The sequence below is a fragment of the Acomys minous genome, assembly GCF_964271855.1.
Source record: "Acomys minous genome assembly, chromosome: 6".
Taxonomy (NCBI): Eukaryota; Metazoa; Chordata; class Mammalia; order Rodentia; family Muridae; genus Acomys; species Acomys minous.
In genome coordinates this window covers 102,354,305-102,369,749 of record NC_140487.1, presented here as the reverse complement: position 1 = coordinate 102,369,749, position 15,445 = coordinate 102,354,305, and the positions used below count along the sequence as shown (strand labels likewise).

At 45.0% G+C, this 15,445-nt stretch overlaps 1 protein-coding gene across 1 annotated transcript in view; it reads right to left on the bottom strand.

Moving 5' to 3' along the window:
• The window catches only part of CLSPN (claspin), a 33,184-nt gene extending 18,968 nt beyond the window's left edge, over positions 1–14,216 (bottom strand). The window contains exons 1-8 of the mRNA XM_084786238.1: positions 13,976–14,216; positions 12,268–12,376; positions 11,157–11,572; positions 9,391–9,552; positions 7,165–7,242; positions 5,968–6,040; positions 4,951–5,059; positions 4,197–4,786 (exon numbers count right to left, since the gene is read on the bottom strand). Of these exons, the coding sequence (XP_084642364.1) occupies positions 4,197–4,786; positions 4,951–5,059; positions 5,968–6,040; positions 7,165–7,242; positions 9,391–9,552; positions 11,157–11,572; positions 12,268–12,376; positions 13,976–13,999 (1,561 nt within the window). The 5' untranslated portion in view covers positions 14,000–14,216. The remainder of the gene's footprint in view (positions 1–4,196; positions 4,787–4,950; positions 5,060–5,967; positions 6,041–7,164; positions 7,243–9,390; positions 9,553–11,156; positions 11,573–12,267; positions 12,377–13,975) is intronic.
• Between the last annotated feature and the right edge of the window lie 1,229 nt (positions 14,217–15,445).

The window sequence follows — 15,445 nt, the reverse complement described above, 5'->3', positions numbered from 1 at the left end:
CACCACCACCACCCGGCTGGCAATGGCTAATTTTTAAACACATGTACTCAAAGCACATTTGGTAGCAGCATGGCTACTGTCTACACGTGTTCTTTACTTTTCCTAGAGAAGGAGACAAAACCTTTTTATTGTGCCTCTAACTATTATTAGCAGTAAAAGCCCAACTCTAAAAGATGGTATTTCTACTTACAAAAGAACAGCGAGAGAAACCCTAAGTTTGCCTCCTATTTATAGTGGCTTGGTAGAGTTGGAAGCAACAGGTGGTACCAGCAGGAAGAGAACAGAAATAGGAAGATCATTATTGATGCTAATAAAATAAAGCAGTTGAGTAGGAAGATTTCACTGAGGCCCTATCACAGTGAGGAAGTACCTTCATTCACAACTAGAGAGATTATCAAAGCGCTCCAGCCTGGAGTCGGTGAAGCAGCCACTTTATTTTTACCTGACGCAAGCATCCCTCGCTCTGCTTCTCTCAGCCTTTTCCTAGTGCCTCTCGTCTCTTCTCCAGCCTCTACCCCAGTTCAAGCCTGTACCCGCACCTTCAGCCCGCTGTTCTCATCTCCACTAGCTTCTCGGGCCTTCATGAAGAACAGGAATAGTGTATTTCCTACATGATGAAATTTAAATCTACATTCGATTTTTCTCATGGACATTTATTCTATGAAATAGAGAAATGGAGATATTATCATTGTTTTCATTCTTGTTTGTACCTTTTGAAATTTATTTACAAGGTTTAGTTATGTATACCTGTGTGTTTGTGTGTATCTGTGTGTATCTGTGTGTATCTGTGTGTGTCTGTGTGCACGTGACTGCAGGTACTTCCAGCGGCCCAAAGGCACCAGATCCCCTAGTGTTGGAGTTACAGGTAGTCATGAGCTGCCAGACGTGGGTGCTAGAACTGAACCTGGATCCTCTGTAAGAGCAGTGCATGCTCTTAACCACTGAGCCATCTCTTCAACCCCTTTTCTGTTTCTTTGGTTTTTGAAACAAGGTCTTGGCTACGTAGCCTTGGCTGGGCTAGTACTTGCTATGTAGCCCAGGGTAGCCTTCACCTTTCAATAATCCCCCTGCTTCAGCCTTCTAAGTGCTAGGCTCACAGGCACATGGCATCATGCCCAGCTCTCTAATTTTAATCTTAAACCCTTTCAAAGCCATCAACTACACTAGTCATCAGCTTGAACTTCCTAAGATAAGTGATTGAGTCATTTCCCCTGCTTAAAACAAAACAAAACAAGACAAAATTTAGAAAAGGTTCAAAGCACCTCTGTGAGTTCAAGGCCAGCCTGGTCTACAAATCGAGTCCAGAACAGTCAAGGCTACACAGAGAAACCCTGTCTTGAAAAAACAAACAAAAAACCAAACCAAACGCTAAGAGGCCCCCCAAAGCAGGATTGGATCTAGGCCATCACCAATCCCCCCTCAGCCTCACCCCCGCCAGCCAGCACTCCCCATGACTTCCATTGTCTGTGTCTTTTGCAGTTGGCTATCTTTTGCCTCCCTGCTCTGGTATTTCCTCCTCTGTTTTCAAGACTCTGGTTTTGTTCTGTTTCTTTTCAGAAACTTCCCTGAATCTCCAATCCAAGTAAGAGCCATTGCTCAGGGTCCCATGCATCTTCTCCAGTGGCACATCCTGACTGCTTTACTTACCACCCAGTACTTTAATGGTGTGTTTGCCTATCTCTATTATATTTCCATTTCCTTGAGAATAGGGATTGGTTTTTTTTGTTTTGTTTTGTTTTTTTGAGACAGGGTTTCTCTGTGTAACCTTGGCTGTCCTGGACTCGCTTTGTAGACCAGGCTGGCCTTGAACTCACAAAGATCTGCCTCCTGAGTGCTAGGATTAAAGGTGTGTGCCACCATGCCGGACTGAGAATAGGGATTGTTTTATTTGTACACATAGTACCCAGCCAAATACTAAAGCAAGGTTTACAGTGTGAATATTAACTCCAACTTCATATATAGAATATCATGAAAAAGACTGGTTTGGAAACTGAGCTTTCATGCCAATTATATTTAAAGGAAAAAAAATCTTTTTTTTGAGTTAGGGTCTTACTATGTAGCCCTGGTTGGCCTGGAACCCTTTATGTAGACCAAGCTAGCATTGGACTCACAGAGATCCGCCTACCTCTGCCTCCCGAGTGCTGGGATTGTGCCACCACGCCCAGATGGAAACCATGCTGAGTTAAAAGAAAGTGTCTATCCCGCGCCAGGTAATATGTTAGGTTCTGTATAAGCTAAGTATCATGCTGGAAAAATCACCCAACTTCACCCAACTCCTGATCCTCAGTTTCTTCCTTCTGCAAAATAATCTCCAGGGTTGTAAGAATCAAGGATGATAATAAAGAATCTACCAATAGATTTAATATAGTAGGTCCTCGAAAGTTTTCCTTCTGGGGCAGGCATGGTGGTGCACGCTTCTAATCCCAGCACTAAGGAGGCAGAGGCAGGTGGATCACTGTGAGTTTGAGGCCAGCCTGGTCCACAAAGCGAGTCCAGGACAGCCAGGGCTCCAGAGAAACCCTGTCTCAAAAAAAAAAAAAAAAGTTTTCCTCCGTATCTTAGCCCAGCACTGCTTAGGTAATTTCTAGTGTCGGTGAACAGCGTTTCCTCGCGCTGTGAGCAGTGGCAGCTCCTTCTTGTCCTTTGCTGATGCAGCTCTGTTGCTCGTGTTACGTAACTCCCGGCTGGGCCTCTAACGCCAGTCAAACTCTCATTTTCTCCCGATCCGTGCTGTGCAGAGCCTTTTCCGTCCTTTCTAAAAATGTCCTTCTCGGGCATGCTTGTAGCGCACGCCTGTAATTCCAGTACTGGGAGTCAGAGGCGGAGGAGTGCTGCAAGTCTGAGGCCAGACTGACCTACACTGTGAGTTCTAAGACAGCCACGGCTACATAGTGAGACCCTGACTCAAAAAAAGGTTTAAAGATAAATATACGCCCAGAATATCCTTCTCTCCCCTCTACAACATCCATGTATCCAATAAAGTCATCAAGCATATTTTACACACCATACAATGGCTGACATAGCACCTACCAACGGTAAGTTGTAGATTAAGAGAGTCTTGAGGTAAACACCTTCAGTTACCAGCATTTGAATGCCTTTTATCCTATTCGTTTGAATGCATCATTTCAACACACCTCAGTATAGCTCCTGAGCAAACTGTGTCTTTTCTTTCTCTCTAAGATGGGTTGGAGAGCCCAGGCCCGAGTGCTGGTACATACTAAATCCCAAACATAAGGCAGGTAGGCTGGAAGCTCCAGGCTAGCCTGAGCGACCCCACACATCCTGTTTCAACAATAACTAAATACCCTACACTCAGCGAAACAATCTGTAATATGTGCTAGGGACAGGGATGTGACATAATTGGCGGAGCGCTCACGCAGCACGCATTAAGTCCTAGGTTCAATTCCCAGCACCCATGAAGCAAGCGCAACAGTGCATGCCTGCAATCCCAGCACTCAGGAGGTCAAGGACACCCACGGCTACACAGTGAGTTTGAGACTAGCCAGAGAAACACGAGGCATGGGTGCTGGGACCCAAACTCTCCCTGTCCTCTGCTAGAGCAACAAGTGCTCTTACCCAGTGAGCTATCTTTTCAGGACCTACAGTGAAAGCGCCATAAAGGAAGGACAGATGATTCACCTGGTGTGTGAGAGTGCCTTCTTATAAAACAGGATTCCTACAGAGTTACAGGTGACCTTACTCTGTCAGCCCAGAAAGGAGTAAGAGCATTTAATAAATGCAGTGGATAGTTTTATCTGTTGAGTTTAGAGGGTGGGGGAAGAAATTCAGTTTTGCAGACAATTTAAGTGGACCAAGCTGTCTCTCTCTGCCTGTGAAAAATGGAATGTTTTTATGATTGGTTTAATAAAGATTTGACACAGGGTCATAGGAAAATTTAGGTGTTCAAGTTGAATAGGCAGAAAGAAAGTCCTAGATACCATAACCCAACAGCAGTAGGTCTCTTTGGTATGTTAATTATCACCAGGTTTCCATTTGAGGGGGAAAAAAAAAAAGACTTACAAGGTAACCCTGGCATTCTCCCAGACTCATCTGAACGGGACTCTGCTCACCTCTAGCTCGGCTAGACTAAGACCAAGTGCAAGCACTGGCCTCTCCCACACTCCAGCTTCCACAGCAGCAAGAGCTGCCGGGCCGACCCACCGCCGAGACTCCTCCCACTGTCAAGGGTTGGTTACCTCTGTTGGGTTCAGGGTCATCAAGTATCACAAAGGACTCTTCATCAGCACCCAGCCTCGGCTGAACGGAAACGTCCACTCCCAGCTGTCTAAGTCGGTCCACGGTGAATCTTCTCACCTTTTCAGGTGGCGCAAGTGCTGAGGGTTTAGTTTTCTGCTCAGGCTCTCTCTCTCTTGCATCTGTTTCTCTTGTTGTTTTCAGTTTTTCTCCTTCTAGGGCACGAGGGTCAGACACTGTGAGTTCTCCAGCCAGTTCTCCAGCCTGATACCCCTCACTGGCCTTGATCTTGGAGACGGAGGGTTCCTGCTGTGACAGTGATCTGTCCTCAGGAGAAGGTCTGTCATCACTGTGCCTCTCGGTCTCCTCAATTTCCAGCTCTCCGAGTCTTACCGGATCCTTCTCATAAGCCTCATCTGATCCAACAGTGATCCCAGCTTCTTCTGAGCCCTCGGGGAGAACACTAGATTCCGTTGCACTTTCTGCACCTGCCGCCTGCTCAGAGCCTTTACTGGGGTCATCAGCCTGCATGTCAGCTCCATCTGCTGTGCTTATGGTTTCCTTGTAGGGGCCTGACTGATACTTACATGACCTAGAAGAGGGGAAATGAGCCAGAATTGAAACACTCTCGTCCCTCCACACAGAGAGAGTCACTTAAATCAGTTTTTAAGGGACTAAGGAGTCTGAACTTTATTCCAGATGCTACAAAACTGAATATGCCCTAAGTCTATAATCACAAGGAAAGCAAGTTCTTACTTCAGCAGGGCCATGGCATTTCCCTGGCAAGTGGGCCGGGGTTTACGTTTGAAGAAATCGTGAATAGTTTTACTCTCAGGCATATGATATGGAAGATTAAGTGCAGATTCTAAAAAGATGGAACAAAACAAGGAAATACTCAGGTGTATATTCTGAAACATCACTTCATACTCAAGCTAACCGAATAGTATAAAACCAAGCTCTCACGAGAAAGAGGAAACAGCCCTGCTTTTACGGAGGGCAAGAGCCAAACACAAGCAAGCTCCTCAAAGCTCACACTGGCTTTTGTGCTTGTTTTGTTATAAAACAAGGCCATGCTGTGTTTCACACGCTGGCCTGCAACTTGCTATATAATCAAACTTTCAGTCCTCCCAGCTTCAGACACCTTAAGGGCCTTGGCCCATATGCAAGGCAAAAATAAACGAGAACGCTTTTAACAAATATATACTCTTGGCTCCCATTTCAAACCTATTGATCAGAATCTTTTTTATATTTCAAATAATTTCATATATTTCAAAACTTCCTAAAGGGACCCTGATGCAGTCAGTGCACAGACAACACTTAACGGTTTCCCCTCTAGGGGCTACAGAATTTCATTCTCACAGACGATCTGAGTTCACGTCCCAGAACCCACGTGAGGTCAGCAGCTCACAACTGCCTATAACTCAAGTTCCCAGGGATCTGACTTCTTCTGGCCTCTGTGGGCAATTACACTCACAGGCATATACCATTCCCACACACATACCTACATGGGCGTGTAATTTAAAATATCTTAAAAACAGATCCTCCTTTCCTTCTGCCACCGTTCTGCAAATTTTCTGTTCATACTAATGGTCCAAGAACTTGAGAACAATGGACATTTATCAAGTTTAGCTCTAAATTTCATATTACAATGTGAATTAACATTACAAGTGTCAGCAAATCAATTCCTAACATCCAACATGAGCCGGCAAAAACCACAAAACACAAATGCTCATCATGACTCCCCTCCAAGCTGTCCACAGTGGTTTGCAGTACCTCGGACTAGACGCTGAGTCTCGCTATGCAGTCTTTTTAATGCTTCCTTACTTAACTTTGCCGCCTTTCTTTCCTTAAGAAAAAAAAAAAAAACCAAGAGAACAAAAAATGAAACTACATTAATGGTGTTTTCCAGAATATATTTATCCCTGAAGATTTGTTCTCTCCAAGAAAACAAGAAGAGAGGGAAGAATAGGCACTAAGACACTACATACAAGAATAAGGAATGCATCTATTAACAAGTCTCAGAAAGCAAATTTACCCTAATGATATTTCTGTTCTTTTTTTTTTTTTTAAAGGCTGGGCAGTGGTTGCTCACGCCTTTAATCCCAGCACTTGAGAGGCAAAGGCAGGCAGATCTCTGTGAGTTCAAGGCCAGCCTGGTCTTCATGGCGAGTTCCAGGGCAGCTAGAGCTGTTACTCAGAGAAATTCTGTCTCAAAAAACCAAAACAAAGCCAAAGATTTATTTATTATGTATACAGTGCTCTGCCTGCATGTACACCTGCAGGCCAGAACAGGGCACCAGATCTCATTATAGATGGTTGTGAGCCACCATGTGGTTGCTGGGAATTAAACTCAGGATCTTTGGAAGAACAGCCAGTGCCCTTAACCTCTGAGCCATCTCTCCAGCCCGATATTTCTGTTCTTACTATGTACAAAAAAAGATCTTGGACAAGAGAGCTGGCTCAGTGGTTAAGAGCACTTGCTGTTCTCTCAGAGGAGCCAGATTCAGTTCCCAGCACCCACAAGGCAGCTCACAACCATCCGTAGCCTCCAGGTCCAGGGGATCTGACACAGTTTCTGGGCGCCAGGCATTGCACGCATATAGTACACAGACATAAATACAGGCAAAACACATACACATAAAAATAGACAAATCTTGCCAGGCACTGGTGCCGCACACCTTTAATCTCAGCACTCAGGAGGCAGAGGCAGGTGGATCTCTGTGAGTCTGAGGCCAACCTGGACTACAGAGTGAGTTCCAGGACAGCCAAGGCTACACAGAGAAACCTTGTCTCGAAAAAAAAATAAACAAACAAAATAACAAAAAGACATCTTTAAAAAAGAAAGAAGTAAATAAAAAAAGAAAAACCTTGGCTACCAAGGACACCAATAAGACACAATATTATCTGTGAGAAGGTGCAATCTTCTGTGGAAATAGATCAGTGTAAACAGTGGGTGGGGCTCTGTCTTACCTTCCTCACACGGCCTTTGGATGACTCTTTTTCTTCTTCTAATGAAAAGGTCTCACTCTCCAGAGATGGTTCCTTTTTCTAAAAGATTGAAAATTGATGAAAGACAAAAACTAAATTCAAGCCAGGCGTGGCGGCACACGCCTTTAATCCCAGCACTCGGGAGGCAGAGGCAGGCAGATTTCTGTGAGTCCGAGGCCAGCTTGGTCTACAAAGTGAGTCCAAGACAGCCAAGGCTACACAGAGAAACCCTGTGTTGGAGGGGGAAAAAAAAAGATTCCCTCTTCCCAGATTTGTCTAACTTCATGTCAAGTAAACAAAACCAACCAGCACAAGGGATTCTCTCTCTCTCTCTCTCTCTCTCTCTCTCTCTCTCTCTCTCTCTCTCTCTCTCTCTCAACTATATTTTATGTGGTCTACACCATATATGCCCTATGTACATACGTGCCTGTGGGAGCCAGAAGAGGACATTGGATTCCCTGGAACTTGGGTTATAAACTTTTGTGAACTATGAAGTAGGTGTTAAGTAAGTCCCCTGCAAAATCAAACGCACTTATATTCTGAGTTAACATTTCCAGCCCCGTAAAAGAGGAATTTTTTTCTTTCAGTTTTCTGGAAGTCATTTTCCTTCTTAGGAAATATGTAAATTAGAGTTCTGATTCCATCTTTATCTGACCTTTTTTCTAAGCACAGTGAGAAGCTTTCCATTTGGTAATTATTAATTTAAGAGTAAAGTACTATGATGTAGTGAGAAACATCCTTTGCCAGCCCTGGTGGTTGTGTTATCCCTGCTTCTTGGGAGGCAGAAGAATTGCAAGTTGAAGGCTAGCCTGGGAAACTTTTTGGGGTTTTTTTTGTTTGTTTGTTTGTTTTTGTTTTTAAGATGTATTTATTTTGTATACATGAATGCTCTATCTGCAGGCCAGAAGAAGGCATCAGATCCCTGTATGGATGCTTATGAGCCACCGTGTGGTTGCCAGGAATTGAACTCAGGACCTCTGGAGGAGCACACAGTACTCTTAACCACTGAGCCAGCTCTCCAGCCCCTCAGCTGGGAAACTTAATGAGACCCTGTCTCAGAGTAAAACTGGAAGTCTGGGTAGTTCTCAGGTAGAACACTTGCCTAGCATGTGCTGGGCCCTGAGTTCTACTCACTCCAACAAGAGACGTCTTTTTTTATCTGAATTTAGGGAATCTTAATTGACGAGATGCTTCAATAAGACTGGCTTGTCGGCAAGTCTATGTTGGGCACTGTCTGGGTTAATGGTTAACGGAGGAGCGGTCCAGCCCACTGTGGGAGGCTGAGCAAGATATGGGGAGCAAGCTAGTAAGCAGCACTCCCCAATGACTTTTGCTTCAGTGCTTTTTGCTTGCTATATTTTGAGACAGGGTTTCTCTGTGTAGCCTTGGCTGTCTGGACTTGCTTTGTAGACCAGGTTGGCCTCAAACCCACAGACATCCACCTGCCTCTGCCTCCTTGCTTCAGTTCTTGACCTGACTTCTCTTCATATTGGACTGCAACTATAAGCTAAAATAGACCCTTTTGTCCCCAACTTGCATTTGGGCCATGGTATTTGTCACAGCAATAGAAACCTAACTAAAATAGTTCTCTTTTTTTGTTTAGAGGTGTGTGTGTGTGTGTGTGTGTGTGTGTGTGTGTGTGTGTGTGTGTGTGTGTGTGCTGTATATGCATGTTTGCACACTGGTGTACACATGGAGGCCAGAGAAGACTATCAGGTGTCCTACTCTATTAGCCTCTGACTGCCTTGAGACAGGGTCTCTTCACTGAATCTGGAACTAGGATGATCACCAAGTCCCAGCAACCCACAGTCCTGGGGTTACAGCTCATGATAATACATGGCTTTCCCCCCCCCCCCCCCCCCCCCCCCGAGTTCTAAAGACTTGGACTTTGGTCCCCATGCTTGCACAGCAAAGGATCTTACCAACTAAACCAAGTGCAGAGGACCCAGGTTTGATTTCCAGCACCCACAAGGCAGCTCACAACCATTTGAAACTCCTGTTCCAGGGGGATCTGATGCCCTCTTCCTGGCCTTCATGGACACTGTATGCATGTGGTACACAGACATACAAACAAGCAAAACAGCCACATACATAAAAATGAACAAATATTTTAAAAATTAAGTCAAAGAAGTGAAAGTTTCAACGATAAGTCAAAAAACAAAGCAAAGGCTGGAGAGGCTGGCTAGGCTGGGAGGGTTCTTTACTAACCTTGTGATTTTTCACTTTGTTTTTCACAGCTGCCCTTATTGACTCTAACGACTCCTCATCTTCCAGTGGAGAGTCACTTTCTCCCTCCAAACCTGTTTCAAAAAGATCACTGTCTTCAAGAAGACAGCCGCTGTCATTTAGCGGCCGGTCGGCATCACTTTCCTGACAATAAATTAAAAAGGCACAATTGAAGCATTTTAAAATCTAGTATTTCTTTAGAAAACTCTAATATGGTAATTTGAAACAGACAACAAAAAGCCTACCTTCCATCAACAGACAAATGTATCATGGCTAGACACTCTCTCTGGCTCCTAACCTACACGTATCCTTTGAAACACAAGCTGTGAATTTTATACAACTACCCAAAATTTACTTAGTAAACAGTTAAGTATATGTTGAAAAGTCAACTAAATACTTACGGAATAGCTACTTTATAAAAGCTGAGGACAAGTTTTCTATTTAACAAATGAACTTTTCAGCCGGGCAGTGGCACACGCCTTTAATCCCAGCACTTGAGAGCCAGAGGCAGGCAGATTGCTGTGAGTTCGAGGCCAGCCTGGTCTACAAAAGCAAGTCCAGGACAGCCAAGGCTACACAGAGAAACCCTGTCTCGAAAAATCAAAACAAACAAACAAATGAACATTTCATTGATGTATGTGTTAAAAAAAAAATTCTCAGACTGGAGAGATGGCTCAGAGGTTAAGAGCACTGTCTGCTCTTTCAGAGGTCCTAAGTTCAATTCCCAGCAACCACATGGTGGCTCACAACCATCTATACTGTGATCTAATGTCCTCTTCTGACGTGCTAGCGTCCATGCAGGTGAAGCACTGTATACATAATAAATAAATAAAAAATCTTAAAAAAAATTCTCCCTTCAAAGTCAATTTCATCAGAGGAGCAATAAGACAGATTATTATGAGAACACACCAAGAACCAAGGAGTCCACTTACTTGGAAGTGTCCTTCGTGCATCTACAATGGCAAAGATTAATGACTGTAAATTGCCATCACTCTTTATGCAAAGCAGTCAGTCTGAAGCTATGTTTTGTGTGCAGAAACAATATCAGGAACTAAAACCTATGTTTCTAAAACTTATCTGAATCTACCTGAAAAATAAAACCTAATTATTCTTTAGAATATACCTCAACAAGTAGATACATAAATATTCATATTCAAGGATATATTGTTCACCCATAAGAAGTGAAATTCTGTCATTTGCAACAATGTTGATGGGACTAGAGGACATTATGTCACACTAGGAAGAGAAACAGCACAGGCTCTTACTTATATGTGGAGTTACAAAGTTGGTCTTGGGCTAGAAAGATAGCTCAGCAGTTAAGAGCCCTTGTTGTGGTTACAGAGGAGCCAGGTTCAGTTCTCAGCACCCTCAACTGGTGGCTCCTCACTGCATTACGAAGTCCAGAAAAATAGCTGGACATGGTGGTGCTCGCTTTTAATCCCAGCACTCACTCTGTGAGTTCGAGGCCAGCCAGGTCTACAGAGAATCCAGGACAGCCAGGGCTACACAGAGAAACCTTGTATCAAAAAACAAAACAAAACAAAAAACAAAGTTCAGAAAAATGACTGCTGAGTTTGGTGGTACACTCCTTTAAGGCCAGCACTTCGGAGGCAGAGACAGGCAGATCTCTGTGAGTTTGAGGCCAGCCTAGCCTTCTACAAAATGAGTTCCAGGACAGCCAAGGCTACATGGTGAGACACTGTTCAACAACAACGGCAGATTGCAAAGTTCAGGAAATTACAACACACCTTATATTTTGTTTCCTTCTTTTTTAGCCTCCTGATTTTTTCCATTGTTTTCTCCTCCTTCTCGAGTCTTCTCCTGGATTTTGTTTTTCCTTCAGCTCTTTCTCTGGCGAGCGTTTTGGAAGGCTTTTCGTTGGTGGTGACATCCATGGAGCTTCCAGACTGGCCGCTCAGCTCTGAGGAGGGCGGCTCTTGAGTTCCCAGCCTCGGCGGACTGAGCGTCCCCTCACCGCCGCCGCCAGCAGCCAGAGTTTCGGACATGCCGCTCCTCCCTGAGAATAGGTTCTCTTTATTCTCCTCCTCGCTGTCATAGGTGGGTTTCTGTGGAGAGGCATCTCCATCCTCAGCCTCAGAGTCGCTGTCATGCAGCACTTTCCTGCTCTTCGGTTTCTTACTCACAAATATCTCTTCGTCAGAATCTAAAGGAAACAGTGTTGGGGGTTTTTTTTTTTTGTTTTTTTTTTTTTAAGAAGGTACCAATCATAGGGCCTTCTTCCTAGCTACTTAAAAATATATTTAATTACACACGTGATATGTCACTTTCTGGCATTACCCAACTACCACTAAGAACTGATTCTAGCAAAGCATATCTAAAACTACATTTAAAATATTTTTTCTGGGGCTGGTGTGGTGGTGCACGCCTTTAACCCCAGCACTTAGGAGGCAGAGGCAGGCGGATCTCTGTGAGTTCGAGGCCAGCCCGGTCTACAAAGCAAGTTCAGGACAGCCAGGACTACAAGAGAAACCTTGTCTCAAAAAACAAAACAAAACAAACAAACAAACAAAAAACCAAAAAAGAAGTATATATATATTTATTTAATGTGTAAATTTGCGCTAACCATCCTGGCAGGTGTTAGAAATCCTTTTCTATAATAAATGCATTTAAGCAGGCAATGTACTAGTAGACATCTTATCTATTCACTTATATAACAGGAATGGATATTCTTTAAAAATATACGTAAGTGCTGTTATTTTGAATTTGTAATAAAATAAATAATAAACTTGGGGCGCTAACAATTTGATAAGTCAAGAAGATAATGAGAGTAACTGAAATCCCTCACTACCCAGGACCCCACACTTTCTTCCTATAATTAATATGACGTGTATTACAAACCTCTTTCACTCAAGGGCTCCAGGAGGGTTTCAAAGCTGCCCTGTCCACTGTCTACAGGACTGTCCGCTTCTTGTGAGAGGAGTTTTAGATCACTGACTTCCAGGTTAACCTAGAAAGTGAGAATAAGCTTTGCATTAGCAAGGAGGGGATAGAGCTCCAGGGGCATACGGGTCCACAAAGCATGGGGTCATCCAGCTGCTACCGGGGAGAACCAATGCAATGGTCCAAAGAAGGGACGACATTCAGAATTACGGGCCAGAACCAAAACCGAACAAACACAACCAGGAATTAATTGCCACAGGCTACTAACTGAACAACTCCTTCTACTTTTTTTTTTTTTTTCCGAGACAGGGTCTCTCTTTGTAGCCTTGTAGAGACCAGGCTGGCCTCGAACTCACAGCGATCTACCTGCCTCTGCCTCCCGAGTGCTGGGATTAAAGGCGTGCACCACCACGCCTGGCTCTCCTTTTACTTTTAATTATGAAACACATTAGTTGCGATGATTCGATTCACTGTTTTCTTCTTTTTTTTTTTAACTGAAAAGATATCTTTATTTTATACGTAGGGGTGATTCATCTGCATTTGTCTGTGCACCATATTCATAAAGTGCCTACGGAGGCCCAAAGGGGCCTGAGATCCCCTAGAACTGCAGTTACACACGGCCATCATGTGGACGGCTGTCAGCCTGTCAGGCTTGGCAAAAGTGCCTTTACTCATGAGCCATCCCTCAGGCCCCAGCGATATTTACACACACACACACACACACACACACACACACACACACACACACACACCATGTAGAACTGTGCTCATTTAACCATTCTTCTGACTTCGTCTCCTGGCACCCGTCTCTAGTCATCCCTCTCCTACTTTTAGAGGCTTTTTTTCTTGTCTTTTCTTTTTTTAAAAAAGACTCAGGAAAAGTATGGCCTATGAAGTTAGCCACCTGGTTTTGTAAATAATTTAATTGAAACCAAGGCTCCCCCAGCCCCCCCCCCTTTTTTTTTTTTTTTTTTTTTTGGAATTCGGGTGAGTGAGAAGACATTATTTTCAATATCTGATCATGAAAACTTTATGTCAAAATACGGCTTTCATTTGGTGATTACGTTTTCAGGTACACCATTAAATCTGTTCCCAAGGCAACTGTTTGGTCCGGAAAAAGCTTTCTATGGCCAGATTCCACTACTGAGCCGTCAGCTACCAGCTGAAAGCCCGCGCGGGGACACTGGAAGCACTGTTGGCAAACACAGCAGGCCCACGCACGAGACCTTCAAAGGTCCTTAACAGAACCAGTTCCAACTGCGTACTACCCTCACCCTGTGTTTACAGAGAATCCCACCCGCAACCTCCAGAGGCCAGGCTGACTAAGGCCTCTTTTTTGCCGGGGATGCTGTAAAAGGAGCTTGCCCGGCAGGAAACGCGCCAGAGAGTAGGGCGGGCTGCAGTGACAAGCCAAGGACCCGGCTGGGCCGACAGGAGCGCGCGCCAGCGAGCCACGAGCTGCAGGGACCAAGCGCGGGAAGCCAAGCGGAGGAGACCCACTAGTGACCAGAGGCCCCAGGCCCGGGTAGCCAGTCCAGGGGTCTCGGAGCGGTGCACGCCGGGAATTGTAGTCCTCGGGGCTCGGCGTTCTGGCCCTGCTGGGTTCCCTGTCTCACTCAGTCCGCGGAGAGAGGCCTCCGCAGCCCAGAGCAGAGCCTAAACTCACCTCAGAACCCACCTCGCCGGTCATGATACCAGCCTCCCTACCGCGCGGCTTCGGGAGAACCTGTCCCCAGTAACTTCAACTTGCCAGCGACAGCTCCCGCCGTCTCCAACCCGGTAGCGTAGTTCGAGCTTTCGCGCCTAGACGCTGTTCAGCACCCACCCTCGATGCTTTGCACCAATCCGAGGGAGGAATGCCCTCCGAGGCCCCACCCACTATCGTCCTGCCAATCAGGAAGCGCCTCCAGCCGGCTCGGCAAATGTAATTTGGGTTGCTTTGGCGGGTCTCGGCTGCTTTCGTCAACCAGTCTTTTGGATTTGGGGTGGCAGGGGGGGTGACCCGGCACGTAGAGGACCGGCACTATTGCTTGGAAAGAAGATGTCTTGCGAACGGTGTTCTTGGACTTTTGATCTTTGTCTCAGTTCGATGGGTCGTTCTAAACGCATTTTGAGGAGCGAAACTTCCAGGCAGGAAGTGAACTAGGAAGTCCCCAGGTATCCCGGGGGTGTCCTGCTCCTGAATTTTTGCTAAAGGAGTCTCAGACCCCATTGGAGACTTTCTCCATCAGTTCATCCCTGGAGCAATTCTAGCCAATAGAGTTATGTTTTTGCCTCTTTAGATCAATTCTTTTCCCTGCTCTATGGGCAGGCAAGACTGACCTCTCTTTGGACCCTATGTCCCAGCTGCCTTGTCGGCTGGCTTCTGTATGGTCAAGCCAGTCAAAGTTATTGTAAAGAGACCATCTGGCACAGGGAAAGAAAGATCTGAGTATTTATTATCTTCTTCCCCTGTCCCCCATACCCCTGCACCTCTACTGGTATGGTGACCAACTATCTCCAGTTTGCTGAGGTCTTCCTCGGGTTTAGCACGGAAAACCTCACATCCTTAGAACCTCTTCAGAGGCGTACTTCGGTGACTCATCACCCCTTACACTGGCCTCCCCTTTAAATTTAACAGCCGTATCTGAATCCACATTCAGATAAAAAAGCAACTCCATTTCTTCACCACATCTCAACCCACTTCTGCAGCCCTAAGGGTCTTGAGGTAGGGATGTAACTCTGTAGTAGAGCTCTTGCTTAGCTTGCATGAGGCCCTGGTAGTAATCTCCCGGGACGCAAAAACTAGAGTCCCGTTCTCGTGTTTCCCTGTCTTATCTGTTTTACTATGACAGTGTACATCAGTGATTCATAAATGTGCATCTTTCTGTAGCACTTCCTTCAGCATTTGGAGGACCAACCTTTATTGGCCATGAACTTTGTGGCAGAAACAATAGGCAGAATTTATAATCATCATTTTCTTAACTTTCAGAGTAAGCCTGTGAGGAAAGCAATATGATCATCTCTGTCTTAGCAAATGAGAAAAACAGACTTTTGTTTGTTTGTTTGTTTTTTGAGACAGAGTCTCTCTGACAAAAGACAGACTTTTTAAAAAGCTAGGAACGGCTGGGTGGTGGTGGTGCATGCCTTTAATCCC